This window comes from Panthera tigris, chromosome C2 (genome assembly GCF_018350195.1).
Source record: "Panthera tigris isolate Pti1 chromosome C2, P.tigris_Pti1_mat1.1, whole genome shotgun sequence".
Taxonomy (NCBI): domain Eukaryota; kingdom Metazoa; phylum Chordata; class Mammalia; order Carnivora; family Felidae; genus Panthera; species Panthera tigris.
Window position 1 is genome coordinate 54,960,515 of NC_056668.1, and position 16,650 is coordinate 54,977,164.

The 16,650-nt window shown below is 36.0% G+C and overlaps 1 protein-coding gene across 2 annotated transcripts in view; it reads right to left on the minus strand.

The window, feature by feature from the left end:
- CIP2A (cellular inhibitor of PP2A) overlaps positions 1–16,650 on the minus strand; it is a 33,115-nt gene that overhangs the window by 15,150 nt on the left and 1,315 nt on the right. For both annotated transcript variants that reach the window (XM_007098586.3, XM_042999055.1), the window contains exons 2-10: positions 13,369–13,516; positions 11,072–11,184; positions 10,120–10,214; positions 9,517–9,613; positions 8,280–8,402; positions 7,987–8,132; positions 4,417–4,492; positions 2,592–2,810; positions 1,154–1,313 (exon numbers count right to left, since the gene is read on the minus strand). In XM_007098586.3, coding sequence (XP_007098648.2) covers positions 1,154–1,313; positions 2,592–2,810; positions 4,417–4,492; positions 7,987–8,132; positions 8,280–8,402; positions 9,517–9,613; positions 10,120–10,214; positions 11,072–11,184; positions 13,369–13,516 — 1,177 coding nt within the window. The remainder of the gene's footprint in view (positions 1–1,153; positions 1,314–2,591; positions 2,811–4,416; positions 4,493–7,986; positions 8,133–8,279; positions 8,403–9,516; positions 9,614–10,119; positions 10,215–11,071; positions 11,185–13,368; positions 13,517–16,650) is intronic.

The following is a 16,650-nucleotide window of genomic DNA, read 5'->3' on the forward strand; positions in this document are numbered from 1 at the left end:
GAATAGTACCAGTTTTGAGGTTTGCATATAACAGCTATCTCTAGGATCAAGCAACATAATTATGTGTCTCTACAGCAGTGGTTTTCAACTTTGGCTGCATGTTAGAATCACCTGGGCAGTTTGAACAATCAATCACAACACCTCCCCCTCCCCCCCCCCCTCCCCAGGGTTTCACATTACTCCAATTAAATTAGAATTGCTGGAAGGAAGTAAGGTTCAGGTGTATTTTTAAAACATTCTCCAGGTAATTCTAACACATAGCCAGGGCTGGGAATTACTGCGGTAAAGAAAAATTAAGAAGCAGCAGCTCAGAGAAGAGAGTAAACAGATGTGGAATTTGCTCTAGGGCAGGACAAAGTTGAGCAAATTCTTGTTGCTCTGAGATATAAAAAAGAAAACCTGACCAGGTATAATATAAGAGATATGGTTTAGATATAATGGCTCCTTATTGATAATAAAAAGCATTAATGAAATATTTTAAAAATGGACCTTCGGCTTCATATGGACGTAGAATCAGCTGATCTAAAAGAAAACAGCTAGCACAAGGAAAGACCTAAGAAAAATGCATGCAATATGGAAGTTAGGCAGTGACATTAACTGAACGCAAGCTTTTCTTCTTTAGAAATAAATGAATTTGTCTTGACAACATTTGTCTTTTTTATAACCAAGTGTGATGTCATCTTTATTAAAACATTCCTACAGACTTTAATTTTCAGTAAAAATTATAATATAAACTAAACTACTAATGACTCTACTGATGTTTGTTTATTCTCTGATTTGCTGCTACCAACGGTGGCACCACAAATCACCCAGGGACAGCAATTAGCACTAGAGTAACAGAGCGGTTCTGTTACTTTAGAATATATCTCCTAATCTCAAATTATGATAAAAATGTCCAAATTCAGTTTAAAAAGTATTCTAAAAATATTATTTAGTTCAAAAGTTTTACAAAGAAAAATAAGGAAAAAATAAAGTATGGATAACTTTTTTCACACTCCTTATTGAGGATTAGTTCTAGAGTTTAAACTTCAGTAATTCTGAATAGATGTAAGCGTGAGAAGTGACAAAATTACAAATAAAGACAAAAATGCAGTAAATGTGATGCTAGAAAAAAATGAGCGGTTAGTTTCCATGTTTTAACAGCAAAGGATATTTAACAAAACTTCAGTGGCCTTGACCATCCTTTCGCATTTTTTTCTTAGTAAAGCTTCATTTAGATTTTGTTCTGTGAATTGAAGTTGATCAAGGATTGTAGGCAGCAGAAGGGTCACAAATCGGTCAGCTGAGGAGCAGTTAGCAGTATCTACAACATCCTGGAGAATTAACCACCACCAATGATTAAAAATCAAAATAAAGATGGAATAAAGAACACAGAGCTAGTCATCACTGAGCTGCAACACTCTCATCACATTTCTTATAATTACTTCAATAGTTGATTGACCTGTGTCTCCTATTTAAAATCTACCCAGTTTTGATGGCTATGATGACTTTTTTCTTAAATGGAACAGTAAGGTTTGGGGTTATTCAACTGCAAACAAGACTTAAAAAAAAATTTTTTTTTTTTAAATGTTTATTCTTGAGAGAAAGAATGAGTGGGGGAGGGATTGGGAGAGAGAGAATCCCAAGCAGGCTCCAGGCTTTGAGCTGTCAGCATAGACCCTGATGAGGGGCTTGAACTCATGAACCACAAGATCATGACCTGAGCTAAAGTCGGATGCTTAACCAACTGAGCCACCCAGGTGCCCTTCAACTGCAAAGAAGACTTTTAACTAGACTGTGTCTGTGATTTCAAAACAAGAATCCTGAATTTGCCAAGTGAAATTACATAATTAAATAACAATCACTGGTCTTAATACTTTACAACCATAAATAATTCCCATCAAGGATCTTGAAAGGCTTTTTAAAACGCTAAAACTGATTAAGTCAAGACCAACATAAAACAGAAAGAATAATTTGTGCATAATCTTTGACAAATTTATTTAATCACTCATATACATTTTTGTTTGTGCCTAGGATCCAGTCATGAAGAGAAACACTCCAGGAAGATACTGTGTTAGGCAGAATGGTATAAAAACAGGGAAAACAGTAGAGAATGCTAAATGACCTAGATAGTAGAAACTACCAGAATGTAATAGCCTCTACAGAAAGAATTTTTGTCTGTATCCTAAGTGCCTCGCATTGTCTGGCATGTTCCACTCCATCTGAGTGACTGAATCCAATGTTCTTATATTAATCCACTCAAAGGATAATAAAGATGGTCAACAGTATCCACTGAGACGGAGAAGCTGAATGTGACTACTGCAAAAGACATAGTCATACAACAATAAACCATACAAATCTCAGCTAATACCTTTACTTATTACACTGAAAGGAATACATATAAGTTATTCAGTGTGAGAAAAGAAAACACTAATGTCCCTGACTTTGCCCAAAAAAAGGAAATTTAGTAGGTCAATGGTAGGGAGCTTGTTAATTGAAAAGTTTTCATAAAGTATATAAACATTTTGAAATTTACTGTGAATATTTTCGAAAGTAAACTGTTCACTGAGAATCATAAAAATGAAGAGGCATTTTGGTTATCATTATATTACCTCAAATATTTCCTTGAACAACTCCAAAGCTAAAATAGAACAGTTTTCTGATCCGTCCAGAGGTTGGCTTGACCAACGAAGTAGAGCCACAGTAGGTTCTAAACATTTAGAACGGCTTCCCAGAATGGTGTTGCCAGATGGAGACTGCTCAAATATCATCTGCGTGAGCACATGGCGCAGCTGAGTCACTGAACAGAAGGCAAGAAGTAATTCTAAAACCTGTGCAATATAAAGTCTTCGTTAAATGTCAATTTCATTGGCCTGTAATGCACAAAGCAACCAAATGATGAAGCTGAAAATGACATATTTTTAAAGAAAATATTCTAAAACAAAAATTAAAAACAGCTTCCAATTTTTTTTACTATTCTTTTTCTTTCTTTCTTTTTTATTCTTTGGTGCAAAAAGGTGATTTTATTAAAGCAGGGGGACATGTGTGCAAGCAGGGGAGGGACAGAGGGAGAGGGGAGAGAAAGAATCCTAAGCAGGCTCCATACTGGGAGTGAGATCATTACCTGAACCGAAACCTAGAGCCAGACACTTAATTGACTGAGCCACCCAAGCTCCCTGAAATGACCATACTTTTAAGACAGCACTGTATTAATCAGGAGACCATATGCTATGGTTTGGTTTGACACTGTATTGTGTTCCAGTCCATCCTTATGACAGTATTGCACTGTTTTAACTATTACAGCTTTACGTTAAGTCTTAATATCTGGTAGTGTTAGAAATCCTCCAACTGTATTCACTTTTTCCAGGATGGCCCTGGTTATTTTTGGACTTTTGTATATCCATGTGAATTTTATAATTAGCTTCCCGATTTCCATATACACCAAAGACAAAAGAAATATAAAAACAAAAAAACCCACTAAAGCCTGCTATGATTTTGCAAGTGTTCTAATCTATGAACTTAGTATATCTGTATTATTTAGGTCTTTTATAGCTCTCAATGTTTTGAATTTTTTAAAAATATTTATTTATTTTTGAGAGAGACAGACAGAGCACAAGTGGGGGAGGGGCAGAGAGAGATGGAGACAGAATCTGAAGCAGGCTCCAGGCTCTGAGCTGCCAGCACAGAGCCCAACACAAGGCTTGAACCCACAAACCATGAGTTCATGACCTGAGTCGAAGTCAGACGCTTAACCTAGTAAGCCACCCACACGTTCCTATCTCTCAATGTGTTATAATTTCAGAGTAGAGACCTTGTGTGCGTTGTGTTGAATTTATCCCCTAAGCATCTGATGTTTTCAAAAATCAGAAAATAGGAGTGCATGGGTGGCTCAGTTAAGTGTTCCACTCCTGATTTCAGCTCAGGTGATGATCTGTTTGTGAGATTGAGCCTCATGTCAGGATCTGTGCTGACAGCATGGAGCCTGCTTGGGATTCTTTCGCTCTCCTTCTCTCTGCCCCTCCCTGGCTCACACACAAGTGTGTGCGCTCTCTCTCCCAAAACAAATAAACATTAAAAAAAAAAAAAACCAGGAAATCGTGTCATTTTTAAAGCTGCATTTTCTATGTAATGTTTTGTACATGTCTTTTGATGAGCTTATGGATATGTCTCTCTTAGCTATGTAGCTTAGGAGTGGAAACGCGGTGTCACAGGGTGTATGCATATTCACTAGGCACCGTGAAACAATTTTCCAAGGGGAATGTACCAGTGAATGAAGATTTGAGGGTTCTAGGGTATTGGCAATGCTCTATTTTCTGATCTAGGTAATAGTTATATGACTGTGTTCAGTTTGTAAAACTTCAGAGCTGCACATTTAAGATTTTTCTGCACATTACAGTTTTCAAAAATTTAAAACAAAAAAGTTATGTTTTTACACACCTTTGAAGAAGAATCAGGATCCTTTCCATTAAGAAGACCTAATACTTGATTGAGACATGAAGAAAAGTGCTCATACCTAGTTTAAAATATACATCAAATGATAAATATGAAATTGATACATCAAAAAGGATTTATATACAAGACAAATATAAAATTTAAGTGATTTCTTTCATCTATTTATTTTGAGCTTCTAATATAGAACAATCTTTGCAAAATTTATACTTGAATGATACATCCTGTATTTGGGAGAATGACTCTGTCGGAGAGCAATGGTTATATGACTGCTGCAAAGAGTTCAATTAGTCCTTCACAATGGTTGATATGACTGTGTTCACTTTGTAAAACTTCAGAGCTGTGCAGTTAAGATTTTTCTGCACGTTACAGTTTTCAAAAGTTTAAATATTCAAAAGAATAAAGGCAGACAGAACATATTATGTAATGTAAAATGCAACATTATAATGGAGAAATGTATAGGATGCTGGGAGGATGAGTATCAAACCCATACTTGCTGTGGTAGGCCAGATCAGCTGAGGTTTCCCAGACTTGAGTCTCAAAAAACAAACAGGAATTAGACATCAGAAGGGGAAAGTATTCCAGCCTTCTAGCAGAAGTACTTCAGAGGGAATAGCACATGGTTACACAAAAGGCATTTCTAGCAAGTTGGGGATTCTATTTATCGTCTGAAATGCTTAGACAAAAGTACCTACAAAAACGTAAACACACAGGGATAAGAGGTTACCAGAGACCAGATTTTTGATGGCTATGCTGGGAACCTGGATATTTACCTTGAATGCAATGGAAGATCACACACTTTAGCATTTTATTTTTTTTAATGTTTATTCATTTTTGAGAGAGCAAGTGAGCAAGCGTAGGGGACGGGCAGAGAGAAAGGGAGACACAGAATCTGAAGCAGGCTCGACGCGGGGCTCAAACTCACGAACCGTGAGATCATGACCTGAGCCGAAGTCAGATGCTTAACCAACTGAGCCACCCAGGCGCCCCAAGAACACAGACTTTAAAGGGAACATACGGTTGAAGGAAAGTTGAATCTAAGTAAAGGGAGGCAATAGAATGGGACACACTGAAGAGACAAGACACTTGAGAAAGAAGACAGAATGAGAGTTAATGCACAGAACAACAAGATGTGTGTTTATGAGCGAAACAGAATGACACCAAATAAGAATTGGTATAAACACAAGTAAATTGGTTCAGGAGCAAAAATTTGAAACAATTCCAATCAGGTAGGATTCAGGTTGTTGTTGCTGTTGTTCTGTGAAACAAAGATAAGGTCATCTTCTGAGTGAAAAGTGTCAAGAGGAAAGTAGTAAATATTTGAAAGACCACTGTAGATGGGGTGCATGGGTGGCTCAGGTGGTTACACATCTGACTTCTGCTCAGGTCGTGATCTTGCAGTTTGTGGGTTCAAGTCCCATGTCAGGCTCTGTGCTCACAGCTCAGAGCCTGGAGCCTGCTTCAGGTTCTATGTCTCCCTCTCTCTCTGCGCCTCCCTGCTCATATTCTGTCTGTCTGTCTCTCTCTCTCTCAAAAATAAACATTAAGAAAGAAAGAAAGAAAGAAAGAAAGAAAGAAAGAAAGAAAGAAAGAAAGAAAGAAAAGTCCACTGTAGGAAATGTAAAACAAAGCTGGGAATAAATATAAATATGAGAGGTGCTGTCCAGATAGAGATAGTGAGTATATGGGATACAAACTCATAAAGTGTGATTTTCCCAGGTTTTGATTGGGAACCCAGCCATTAGACTTTGGGACAGATTCAGGAATAGTTTGCTAAATGGTATAGCAAATGAACAAGACAACACAATTAAATACAATTTCCTTTCCAGAGGTGATTCTGGAGTTCTAGGCTAGACAGAAAATAGATAGTGAAACTGAGAGATTTATGGAAGAAGAGATTAAGCAACCACTTACTAATGCTAAATCAGATTTTCTTTTGGTCCTCCTGCAGAGGTATATCCTGTTTACTTAGAAGTTGTTAAATAAGCACTATTTGATGGTCAGAATGGGTATACTGGGACGACTCTTAGATAAAGAGAGAACAGGTAAAGGAAGGGCACTCCGGAAGGTTTTCTTATCCACCTATGCTTAAGAAAAAAAAAATGAAATGCTAACATGAATGCTTCTTGGTTCTGAAAAACATCAGTTAACCACATGGATAGTAATCAACCTTGCCCTAGTGGTTAGCTTTTTAAATTTTTTTTAATTTAAATGTTTTTATTTATTTTTGAGAGAGAAAGAGAGTGAGAACAGAGAGGCAGAGAGAGAGGGAGACAGTAGGCTCCAGGCTCTGAGCTGTCAGTACAGAGCCAGATGCGGGGCTTGAACTCAAGAACCATGAGATCATGACCTGAGCTGAACTCAGATGCATAACTGACTGAGCCACCAGGCGACCCAGCTTTTGTTTTTTCAACTTCTAGGTTCTATGTTCCTTAAAATTAGGGACTATGTCTTTATATAACTTCTGGATTCTACATTCCTCAAAGATTAGAGACTAGGTCTTCAAATCCCTGCCTCTGCTAATAATCCCTCCTCCCCCAATACTTAACCACAGGAGGGGCTCAATAATTGGTTTTCTCATTTGTGAACGACTAAATGAACTCTGAAGCAATCCCTACAACTTCCTAATTCATGATTACAAAGTAGCTAAGGCATTGGGAAAATTTAACTTCAGAAATTAGAAGGCCAGGGTGCCTGGGTGGCTCAGTTGGTTAAGCAATGGACTCTGGATTTGGCTCAGGTTAGGATCTCACAGTTGTGTGATCCAGCCCTGCTTTGAGCTCTGTGCTGACAGTGTGGAGCTGGCCTGGGATTCTCTCTCTCCCTCTCTCCTCTCTCTCTCTCTCTCTCTCTTCTGCCCCTACCCAGCTGTGTACATGCAAGTGCTCTCACTTTCTCTCTCCCTCTCTCAAAAATAAATAAATAAATATTTAAAAAATATTAATGACAGAATCAACATGTAACAAAAAGATGGGTGTGACTAGCAGTTATTTGAGATGTTTATTTAAGAAAAAAGATATAAAAAGGCCATGAGCTCTTTGGAAAACAGTTGCTAACTGATCTCAAAAGATAAATGATTACATGAAATGTCACTGAGATAGAATGGGCATAAAAAATGGGTTCTCATTTTACCTTAAGACACAACAGAGGCAAACAATAATGTTATCCATTTTTATGCAGAAAAGAAAAAAAGGACAAACACACTGACATGAATGTTCTTATGGTAACAGTATTCTTTCAAAGAATTCTAATGTCAATATTTAAAACTGGTGTTGGAAAAGATTAATCAAGATGTGTATATTTAAGAGAATGAGACAACTTTATTCATCTAAGCAACACACACACCTGCCCTGTTCTTACACTTTTACATTTCAGGCCCGAAAAGCAAAATGACTGGGAATAAAGCACATCAAAATATTTCAATTTTATTCCTTGTTCATCAGTAGAATCCAAGTTCACTAAATCTGAAAAGGCAGTTTTATTAATAACAAACATATGTTGGTTGAAAAGAAAAAAAAGAAATACCAATAAGTCTTAAAATTTGTCAGAGAGCCATACCTGGTAAGATAATCAGCAATTTTGGGATTCTTAAGGAGATCCATCAATAGATCAACTGAATACTTCCTAGTAAGTGTGCCATCACCATTTATGAGAATATTAAATATTAGCTGAAAAGTCTGATGAATGTTTCGAGCATGGAACAGCTTAAAAACAAATTAGGAAAACTATATTATACAAAAAAATTTAAGTCGACACCATTCTAAAGTTTAACAAAGAGTCTCAATGACTTAAAATATCAGAGAATACAAATTCCAGAACTATTTCACAAATAATAAAAAAATCATATTTACCTTTTCCCCAACCTCTTCATTTAATGTCAAACTGGACAATATTGAAAGTGCAAACACAACCACAGTTAAACTACTATGGGCCAGGAAGCTTATAAGAGTTCGATAAAAAGATTTCACATTATTCTGAGAAAGAAAAAAGTTCAAAAATATATTAAAACAAAAATTAGTATTATATTTTGGTTTAGGATATCTATCTTGAACAGAGTAGTAATCTTTTATTAAACATTATCAAACTTGATAGATCAAAAAGTGAGGTGGCACATTTTCCATATTGCTTATAGTAATAAAAACAGGTACAATCTCAGTGGAAAGTTGAGTCCCATGTTAAGATATGGAACTATGAGGAAATGTTTATCTTTCCCAAACACTTCCATGGCTCAAGATAACCTTCTGTCTCCAAAGCACCTCCAGTACATGAACAAATGAGATACTGTTTAATTTAACAACAGGAAACAGGTGATACTGAGTACTGCACAGCAGGGAAACTGTTCACAAACTAAGAATCAAAGAACTTTCTTGATTTAACATATTTCTAACAGTGGTTCAGTTAACCTCATTTGTTCACCTTCAGTGATCACAAGGGCTGGTGATTACTGCTAGTCATTTATTCATGGATCTTTCTATCGGAGTTGCCACTAATTTTGTGGAAATAGAAGACTGAGGTAAACGGAATTGCCAGTGATGTGCATCCTTCCTATTAGCACAAAATAATTTAGAATTTCTCTTATTACTTAATACAAGAAATAGTGGGATGCTATAGAGAAGGAAAACTTTTAGTACTCGTTTATTAATACTTATCATCTTTTTTTTTTTAATTTTTTTTTAACGTTTATTTATTTTTGAGACAGAGAGAGACAGAGCATGAATGGGGGAGGGGCAGAGAGAGAGGGAGACACAGAATCTGAAACAGGCTCCAGGCTCTGAGCTGTCAGCACAGAGCCCGACGCGGGGCTCAAACTCACAGACCGTGAGATCATGACCTGAGCCGAAGTCAGAGGCTCAACCGATCAAGCCACCCAGGCGCCCCAATACTTATCATCTTAAATACAACATGTGCAAAGGGTGGAATACTTCAAGTTAATTATGTGTCAATGTGATTGTTCCTTAATTCTGATGAGTCAGCTGGATGAGACATGAGAATTCTTGTTAATCTATTTTTAATGAAAAAGATGGATACAATTTTCTTTAAGTTTAGAACCCACCACAAACAAGAAAGATTTTACGCAAAACTTCTTACCAAAGTCTTTATGTATGTTTGAACAGAAAGATTGTGTCGACAAAGATTTGCCAATAATCCTAGACAAGGCATTGTTAACTCATCTTCAGGAGACTGACTGTTGTTTTAAGGAAAATAATAAAAGATAAAAGCATTAAGTTCATTTTAAATTACTCTTTTATAGTAATTCACATTTAAACTCCTTTTTATATGCAAAAACAATGTGAACACAGTCAAGCTTTGAGTAGTATTTGGACCATTTATTTCATGTTTTGAAACTAAATGATCTTATTCAATTGTAGCACAGAAATATGGAAATAACAGAATGACCAGGTGCTATCTCATCAGTATATTCTCCTATCAAGATTAAATATAAGCATACAATTGTCAGGGTTGATAGTTTTCTGACCAAATCAATTCATTTTATAAATTTCTGTTATGAAGACTAAAGCTGCTTTATGCACTTGATCCTTGAAACTATCTAAAAGGAGTAAACAAGAATCAGAGTCTCACTCAATTTAAAAAGCTGGAAAAAATTATCTAAGAAAAACTGAACTATTCCACAGTTTTAGTTTGAAAATAAATCAACAAATTATTTGGTTACATGTTTGGTTGCATACTCACATATGATCTATCAGGAATGTAATTAACTCATCTATATTGGCACCAGAATGGAGAATTTTGATGTTATATGTTAATCTCTGTAGAAGTTGAATGCACTGAGAATAAAAAAAAAAAAAAATAGTAATAAATATAAACATAAAAACATTTCATATGGACTCCTAATCATATTCTGAGTGTGTCACCATTTTAGGAAGCAGAGTTTAGAGCAAGAACTTTTCGATTTCTTAAATGGTTCATTTTTATTTTTAAACATAAAGTAGTGAGACTACTAAGAATTTTAGGGTTCATTTCCTGATTCCACACATTTCCACATAATCTATTTTAAACAGAGCATCTTGTCATCAACCTGGTTCACTTAACCATCTTAAACAAATATGCAAGCTGAAACATATATATTCCATCAATTCTAAGATATATTTTTTCATATTTTTGCCACTTTTAAAACTGCATGTCAGTGTAATTGGTAATGTTTTCCTTTCTTGCAACTGATGGCACTTTAGGTTCAATAAAATATTATCTGTATGAGAACTTCGAGTCTATGCTAAATAAAACTAAATCTATAGCTTCAATTTTTTTGTAGAATGTTTCCTCAACAGACTGAGACTAGATGCCAACTCATTTTGCAATTTTAATACGAATAGCTTACATCTCAAAATGCTGACATCTGTGTTTATAAGTCTGTCAAAGCAGTTATAATGTAGATTTGTTTCTCTTCAAAATAATGCTGGATGTGGATAAGCTTCCCTCCTCTAGAAACTTTTAAATTAGTAGTACATGTGTAATCAACCAGCTCTTAAATTTATTAATGGGGAGAACTGGGCCTATTCATGCAGTATTATGCCAGCACATACGCTATAAGCTAGCAATTTACAATAGATACTGTGAATTTTGATCTGCAAATAAGGAAGGAAAAACAAGTATTAAGTGAAAAGTACTGTGTGGGTGTATGTACCTGCAAAAACACTGAATCACCATGGCAAGTGCTGCCCCGACAAACCATTCCTGCCAGCACGCTATTCAGGTTGTATGTGTTCTGAAGACAGTCTCTGGTTTCATTGTCTACAGCTGTAAGTGAAGATAAAATGGCACCAAATATTAAAAAAAAATTTTTTTTTATGTTTTTTAATTTTTTTTTTTTTTTTGAGAGAGAGAGAGAGAGCGAGCGAGCAGGGGAGGGGCTCCCTCTCTCAAGAGGGAGACACAGAATCTGAAGCAGACTCCAAGCTCTGAGCTAGCTGTCAGCACAGAACCTGATGCGGGGCTCGAACTCACAAACCATGAGATCATGACCTGAACCAAAGTCAGACGCTTAACCAACTGAGCCACCCAGGTGCCCCAAAATGGCACCAAATATTTTTATTCATGGTTTTCATGAATAAAAGAGAAATAATCTTTAAGTTTATTTTGTATTAAAGTTACTTATCAGGTATGATATGGCTATTTTACTTATAATTACTTTCCAATTCAAAAGTTTAATCAAAGAAATAGTATGAGCTGTAAAAGGGAAGGGGGTATAAGCTTTTCCTTTTCTGTCAATAAACAAATGATTTTCCTATGTAGACTAATTTAAGGGAAAAACTTGCTTTACATACTTGCAGAAATTTTGCAGTTAAAAGATTATCATCTCAATTTTTCTGTAACTTAAAGCTGCTCTAAGGAATAAAAGTCTATTAACTAAAAAGTAAAACTTAAAAAATAAAGACTGTAACTTTAAAAATTTCTAATATATTTAAATGTTGAAAATGACTGCCATTCTCACACAAAAGGTTGGTGGATATTAGAATTAGCATAGCTTTTTTGGAAAGTAATTTAGTAACGATCAAATTGAAAAATGACCTGAAAATTCTGAGAATTAACTCAACAGAAATATACTAATATTTGAGCAAAAAATCCATAAAATGTTCATTACACTATTGATTCTGATAGCAAAAAAAACTTGAAAAAGAGCATACATGAGTTCCCACCATTAGGAGCGTAGCTGAATAAATTATAGTACTCCACAGTGTGGCACAAGGCAGCTATTAGATAACAACATGGAAAGATAGCTAAGATATGTTAAGTGAAAAAAAAGAAAAATCTGATGCTCTACAACACCATTTTAAAAAAAATAACCAAAATTATCTGTTATAGAATAGAAAAGATCTAGAAAGGGACACCTGGCTCAATCGGTTAAGTGCCGGACTTCGCCTCAGGTCATGATCTCATGGTTTGTGAGTTTGAGCCCCGTGTCTGGCTCTGTGTTAACAGCTCAGAACCTGGAGCCTGCTTCGGATTCTGTGTCTCCCTTTCTCCCTCTGCCCCTTCTCGGCTCACAATTTGTCCCTCTGTCTCTCGAAAATAAATACACGTTAAAAAAAAAAAAGAAAATATCTAGAAAGACACCTGTCAAACTCTTAAGAATGTTAGCCACCAACGTAGAAATGATGAGGAGGTGGTGATGAATAAAGACTCATTCTATTTTACTTTGTATCTGTACTAACTTGAGAGATACTGGGCCACAGTGGCTATTTAAATTTAGATTAACTGAAATTAAAGATTTAGTTCTTCAGTGTACTACTCACACTACAAACGCTCAATAGCCTTAATGTGGCTAATGGCTACTATAACAAACGATATACATATAGAATATTTCTATCATCACATAAAGTCCTACTGGGCATGTTGGTCTATGTTAATATTTTTGGATCACTGAGATTTTTTTTCATAATAAGCATGTATTAATTTTATAATCACACTCAGAATTATCTCCCCTCCACTCGCAAGCACACATTTAAAAAAAAAAAGTACCCATTAAATGAAAATTTAAAAACTAAAGATAGAAGTAGAAAAAGCAACACCTGCATTTTTACCCTTAGCTCTGAGTTCAGTGTAGCCTATCGAAAAAGAGTGATTTTTTTTATCACTAGCTATGACTTTTCTGAGTGATGTAGTTAGCCGAGGTAATATGTGCATGTATTTTTTTTTTTTTAATTCAAAAGTAGGCCAGCATTTCTCAAGGTATTCTTTTCTGTAGACCACTGAACCTTTGATATACTTCAGATTCTTTGTTCCAATAATTTTAAGAATGGATGCATACAATATTCTCTTTACAAGGGATCCATAATGCAAAATAGTTTTGAAAGGTCCCACAAGGAATAAATCTTTTGAATGCGAATCATTCTCCAAAAAATACTATAACTAAATCCACCTTTTAAAAATATTAAATTCAACATCTTCTAAAAACTGGAAAAGAGAAACTAAACACATTACCTAGTTGAGACAGCAAGCTGATGATACTTAAGACCAGTGGCGCACTTATGCTTGGGTCTTCAAGTAGCTCCACAAGGCAGCTCAAGCATTCACTTGGTAGTATCTGATTTGGTGTAAACAATCGTGTGAGCTTCTGCCCAGAAATTACCTACAAAACAGTCATTAAAATGTGTTAGTTAAGATTTGGCAATTTGCATCTCTTCTCCACTTCAAACAAGAACTCAGTTCTTCCAAAGTACCACTGCCTCGCTTTTTCCCAATTTAGAAAAGTCATAAATGCTGTTCCCTCTGCCTGGAAAATTACCCATCTCTTCTCTCACTGGCTAATATAATCATTCAGATCTGAGTTTTAATCCGTTTCTGCCTGAAGCTAACCCTCTTCCACCAACTAGGTTAGGTTTGCCTATTACACTATCCTATTGTCTTTTATACTTTTATTTCACAAGCTGGCAAACTTTGACAACCCAGCAATACTTATCCTTACTACACAGAACACTCTATTAAGTCATAGGGTTTAAATCAACACTCTACTACCAACATATTTATTGAGTAAGTTCCAGTATATGCACTCCACCTATTTTTAAGGGAGGCAATGCAAAGTGAAAACTAGCTAAATCCAAAGGCTTACCCATGGGATTAACTATGTGATCACTCCTTTTGTTCCCTCCAAAGACAGTTGCTGAGCCCAGAAGTTAGAGATGACAAAAAAGGAAGTTAAAAAAAATTATTTTAGGGGCACCTGGGTGGCTCAGTCGGTTAAGCGTCCGACTTCGGCTCAGGTCATGATCTCACAGTTCACGAATTTGAGCCCCATGTGGGGCTCTTTGCTAACAGCTCAGACCCTGGAGCCTGCTTGGGATTCTGCGTCTCCCTCTCTCTCTGACCCTCCCCACTTGCGAGCATGCTCTCACTCTCAAAAATAAATTTAAAAAAAATTTAGAAAATTATTTCAAGTAGTCAGGTCAGGCACAGATTTTATTTTTGGTTATTCAACGTTTTTACTCCCCTCTTAAAACTCTATAAACCACCCTCTCCTTTTCCCCCTGAAAAGGTAAAGCTGAGATTGAAGGCCAAAAACAGTTGTCAGCCATGTATTTTCAAAATGCTTTTTGAATGTTATTAAAAGCCTATTGTATTGGGGCGCCTGGGTGGCTCAGTCGGTTGAACGGCCGACTTCAGCTCAGGTCATGATCTCGCGGTCAGTGAGTTCGAGCCCCGCATCGGGCTCTGTGCTGACAGCTCAGAGCCTGGAGCCTGTTTCAGATTCTGTGTCTCCCTCTCTCTGACCCTCCCCCGTTCATGCTCTGTCTCTGTCTCAAAAATAAATAAACGTTAAAAAAAATTAAAAAAAAAAAAGCCTATTGTAAAAATAAGTATCTTTTCTATAAAGATGGAAAAAGTTATTTTAGAATTAGATAAAATCTGTTTTTTAAAAGGTCTAAGCAGGAATCCTTCCTTTATATATCTCTCTTTTATTTCCTCACCCAGATGTCAGTTTTTCTTCTAAAGCTTTGCTGATAAGAAAGCTTCAGGATATTTATTCCTAAGGAATATTTTTGTTGTTTATTTATTTATTTGAGGGAGAGAGAGTGCACAAGTAGGAGAGAGACAGAGAGAGGGAGAGAGAATCCCAAGCAGGATGCCCACTGTCAGTGCAGAGCCCAATGCAGGGCTCAGACCCACGAACCCGTGAGATCATGATCTGAGATGAAGTTGGTTGCTTAACTGACTAAGCCACCCAGGTGCCCCTGAAGAGTTTCAACATTAAAGTAAAAAACAAAAAACAAAAAACATTAAATTTAAAAAGACAAAAAAATTTGGTAGATATTTGGGGGTAAGGAATCTTCTTATTGCCCTTTTGCTTACTTATATAAAGCTAGTCCTTTAGAAGATGAAGACATTTTCTGGTTTAAAAACTATTTGCCTCAGGACAAGACCTGTATTTCAACAGCATAAGTACTCCAACATGTAATATTTATTACAAGGTAAAACGTAAAAACCACTTTACAAATTTTCTTTACTTGGATGTTTTCATGCAAACAGATTTTAGTAATAACTAATTTTAGCACTTACTTTGGCCTAAGCATTGTTCTATGTACATATGTTAATTCTTTTCATCTTCATAAGAACTCTGTTAGGTGCTGTTTTGCAGATGAGTAAACTGAGGCATACACCAAGACGCAGCATAACTGAAATGCATTGTTCCTGAATCCATGCTCATAATCATTATGTAACATTAGCACTATAAAAAACCACCAAAAGTGAGACCAGCCCAGCTCTGCCAATCATAAAAAAATTCAAAGCTCAGGTCCTGCATGGGGCTACAAAGAAAAAATATAGAAGTGCAAAATAGCAGAATCAATCATCTCCTTTCACATGATAGCCACTTCTTTGTATCCTCAGATGTTGCTCTCATGAAGTATGCACAAAGATATTCACCATTAGTATCACCCATCAAAATGGTTAAAATTTAGAAATCTGAAAACACTAAGGATCTGTGTGGATGAGTGACAGCAAATTTCACATATTGCTGGTAGGAGGGTAAAAATGGTGCAACCGGTGGAAAACTGCTTGGCAGTTTCAACAAAAAATGAACAAAGATCCACCAAAAGACCTAACAATTCCACTCCTAGGTATCTAAATGAGTGCATGTATCTCAAAAAAATATAAAAATGTTTATAACATATTTGCCCTGAATCCTACCCAGAACTGGAAACAACCCAATTGCCCATCATCAGAATGTAAGTAAGCTCTTGCCCATTTATACAGTGGAATTCCTACATAGTAATAAAAAAGAATGAAAGTACTGGCACATGTGCAACATGAATAGATTTTACAGATTTGTAGAGTAGAAGCCAGACACAAAAGCACATATTATAGGAGTCCACTTATCTGAACCTTATGAAACGGGACCACTGAAGAAACCTTATAGGGGACTGGAAATGTTCTGTGTCATGAAACAAGTGTACCTACTTGACTATATACGTATGATAAAAACTCAAGCTCTTCACTTAAGATCAGTGCACATTATATGCTGTATGTATGTTATCTCTCTAAATGGCAAAAGAGTTTTCAGTAAACCCCTTAAAAGTTCCAGAATGCAGTATCAAGCAGTTTCTAAGCCTCAAATTTCTTTGAGTCTCCTTCAATTCACTGCAACATGGCTCTCAGATTCAAGGCATGTTTCTGATTAGTATTTAAAATGATGTACTCCTACTTCTTAAATAAAACTGCTTACTCTGTGGCTTCTGGAGCCCACTATCACATTTTTATATTCTAATT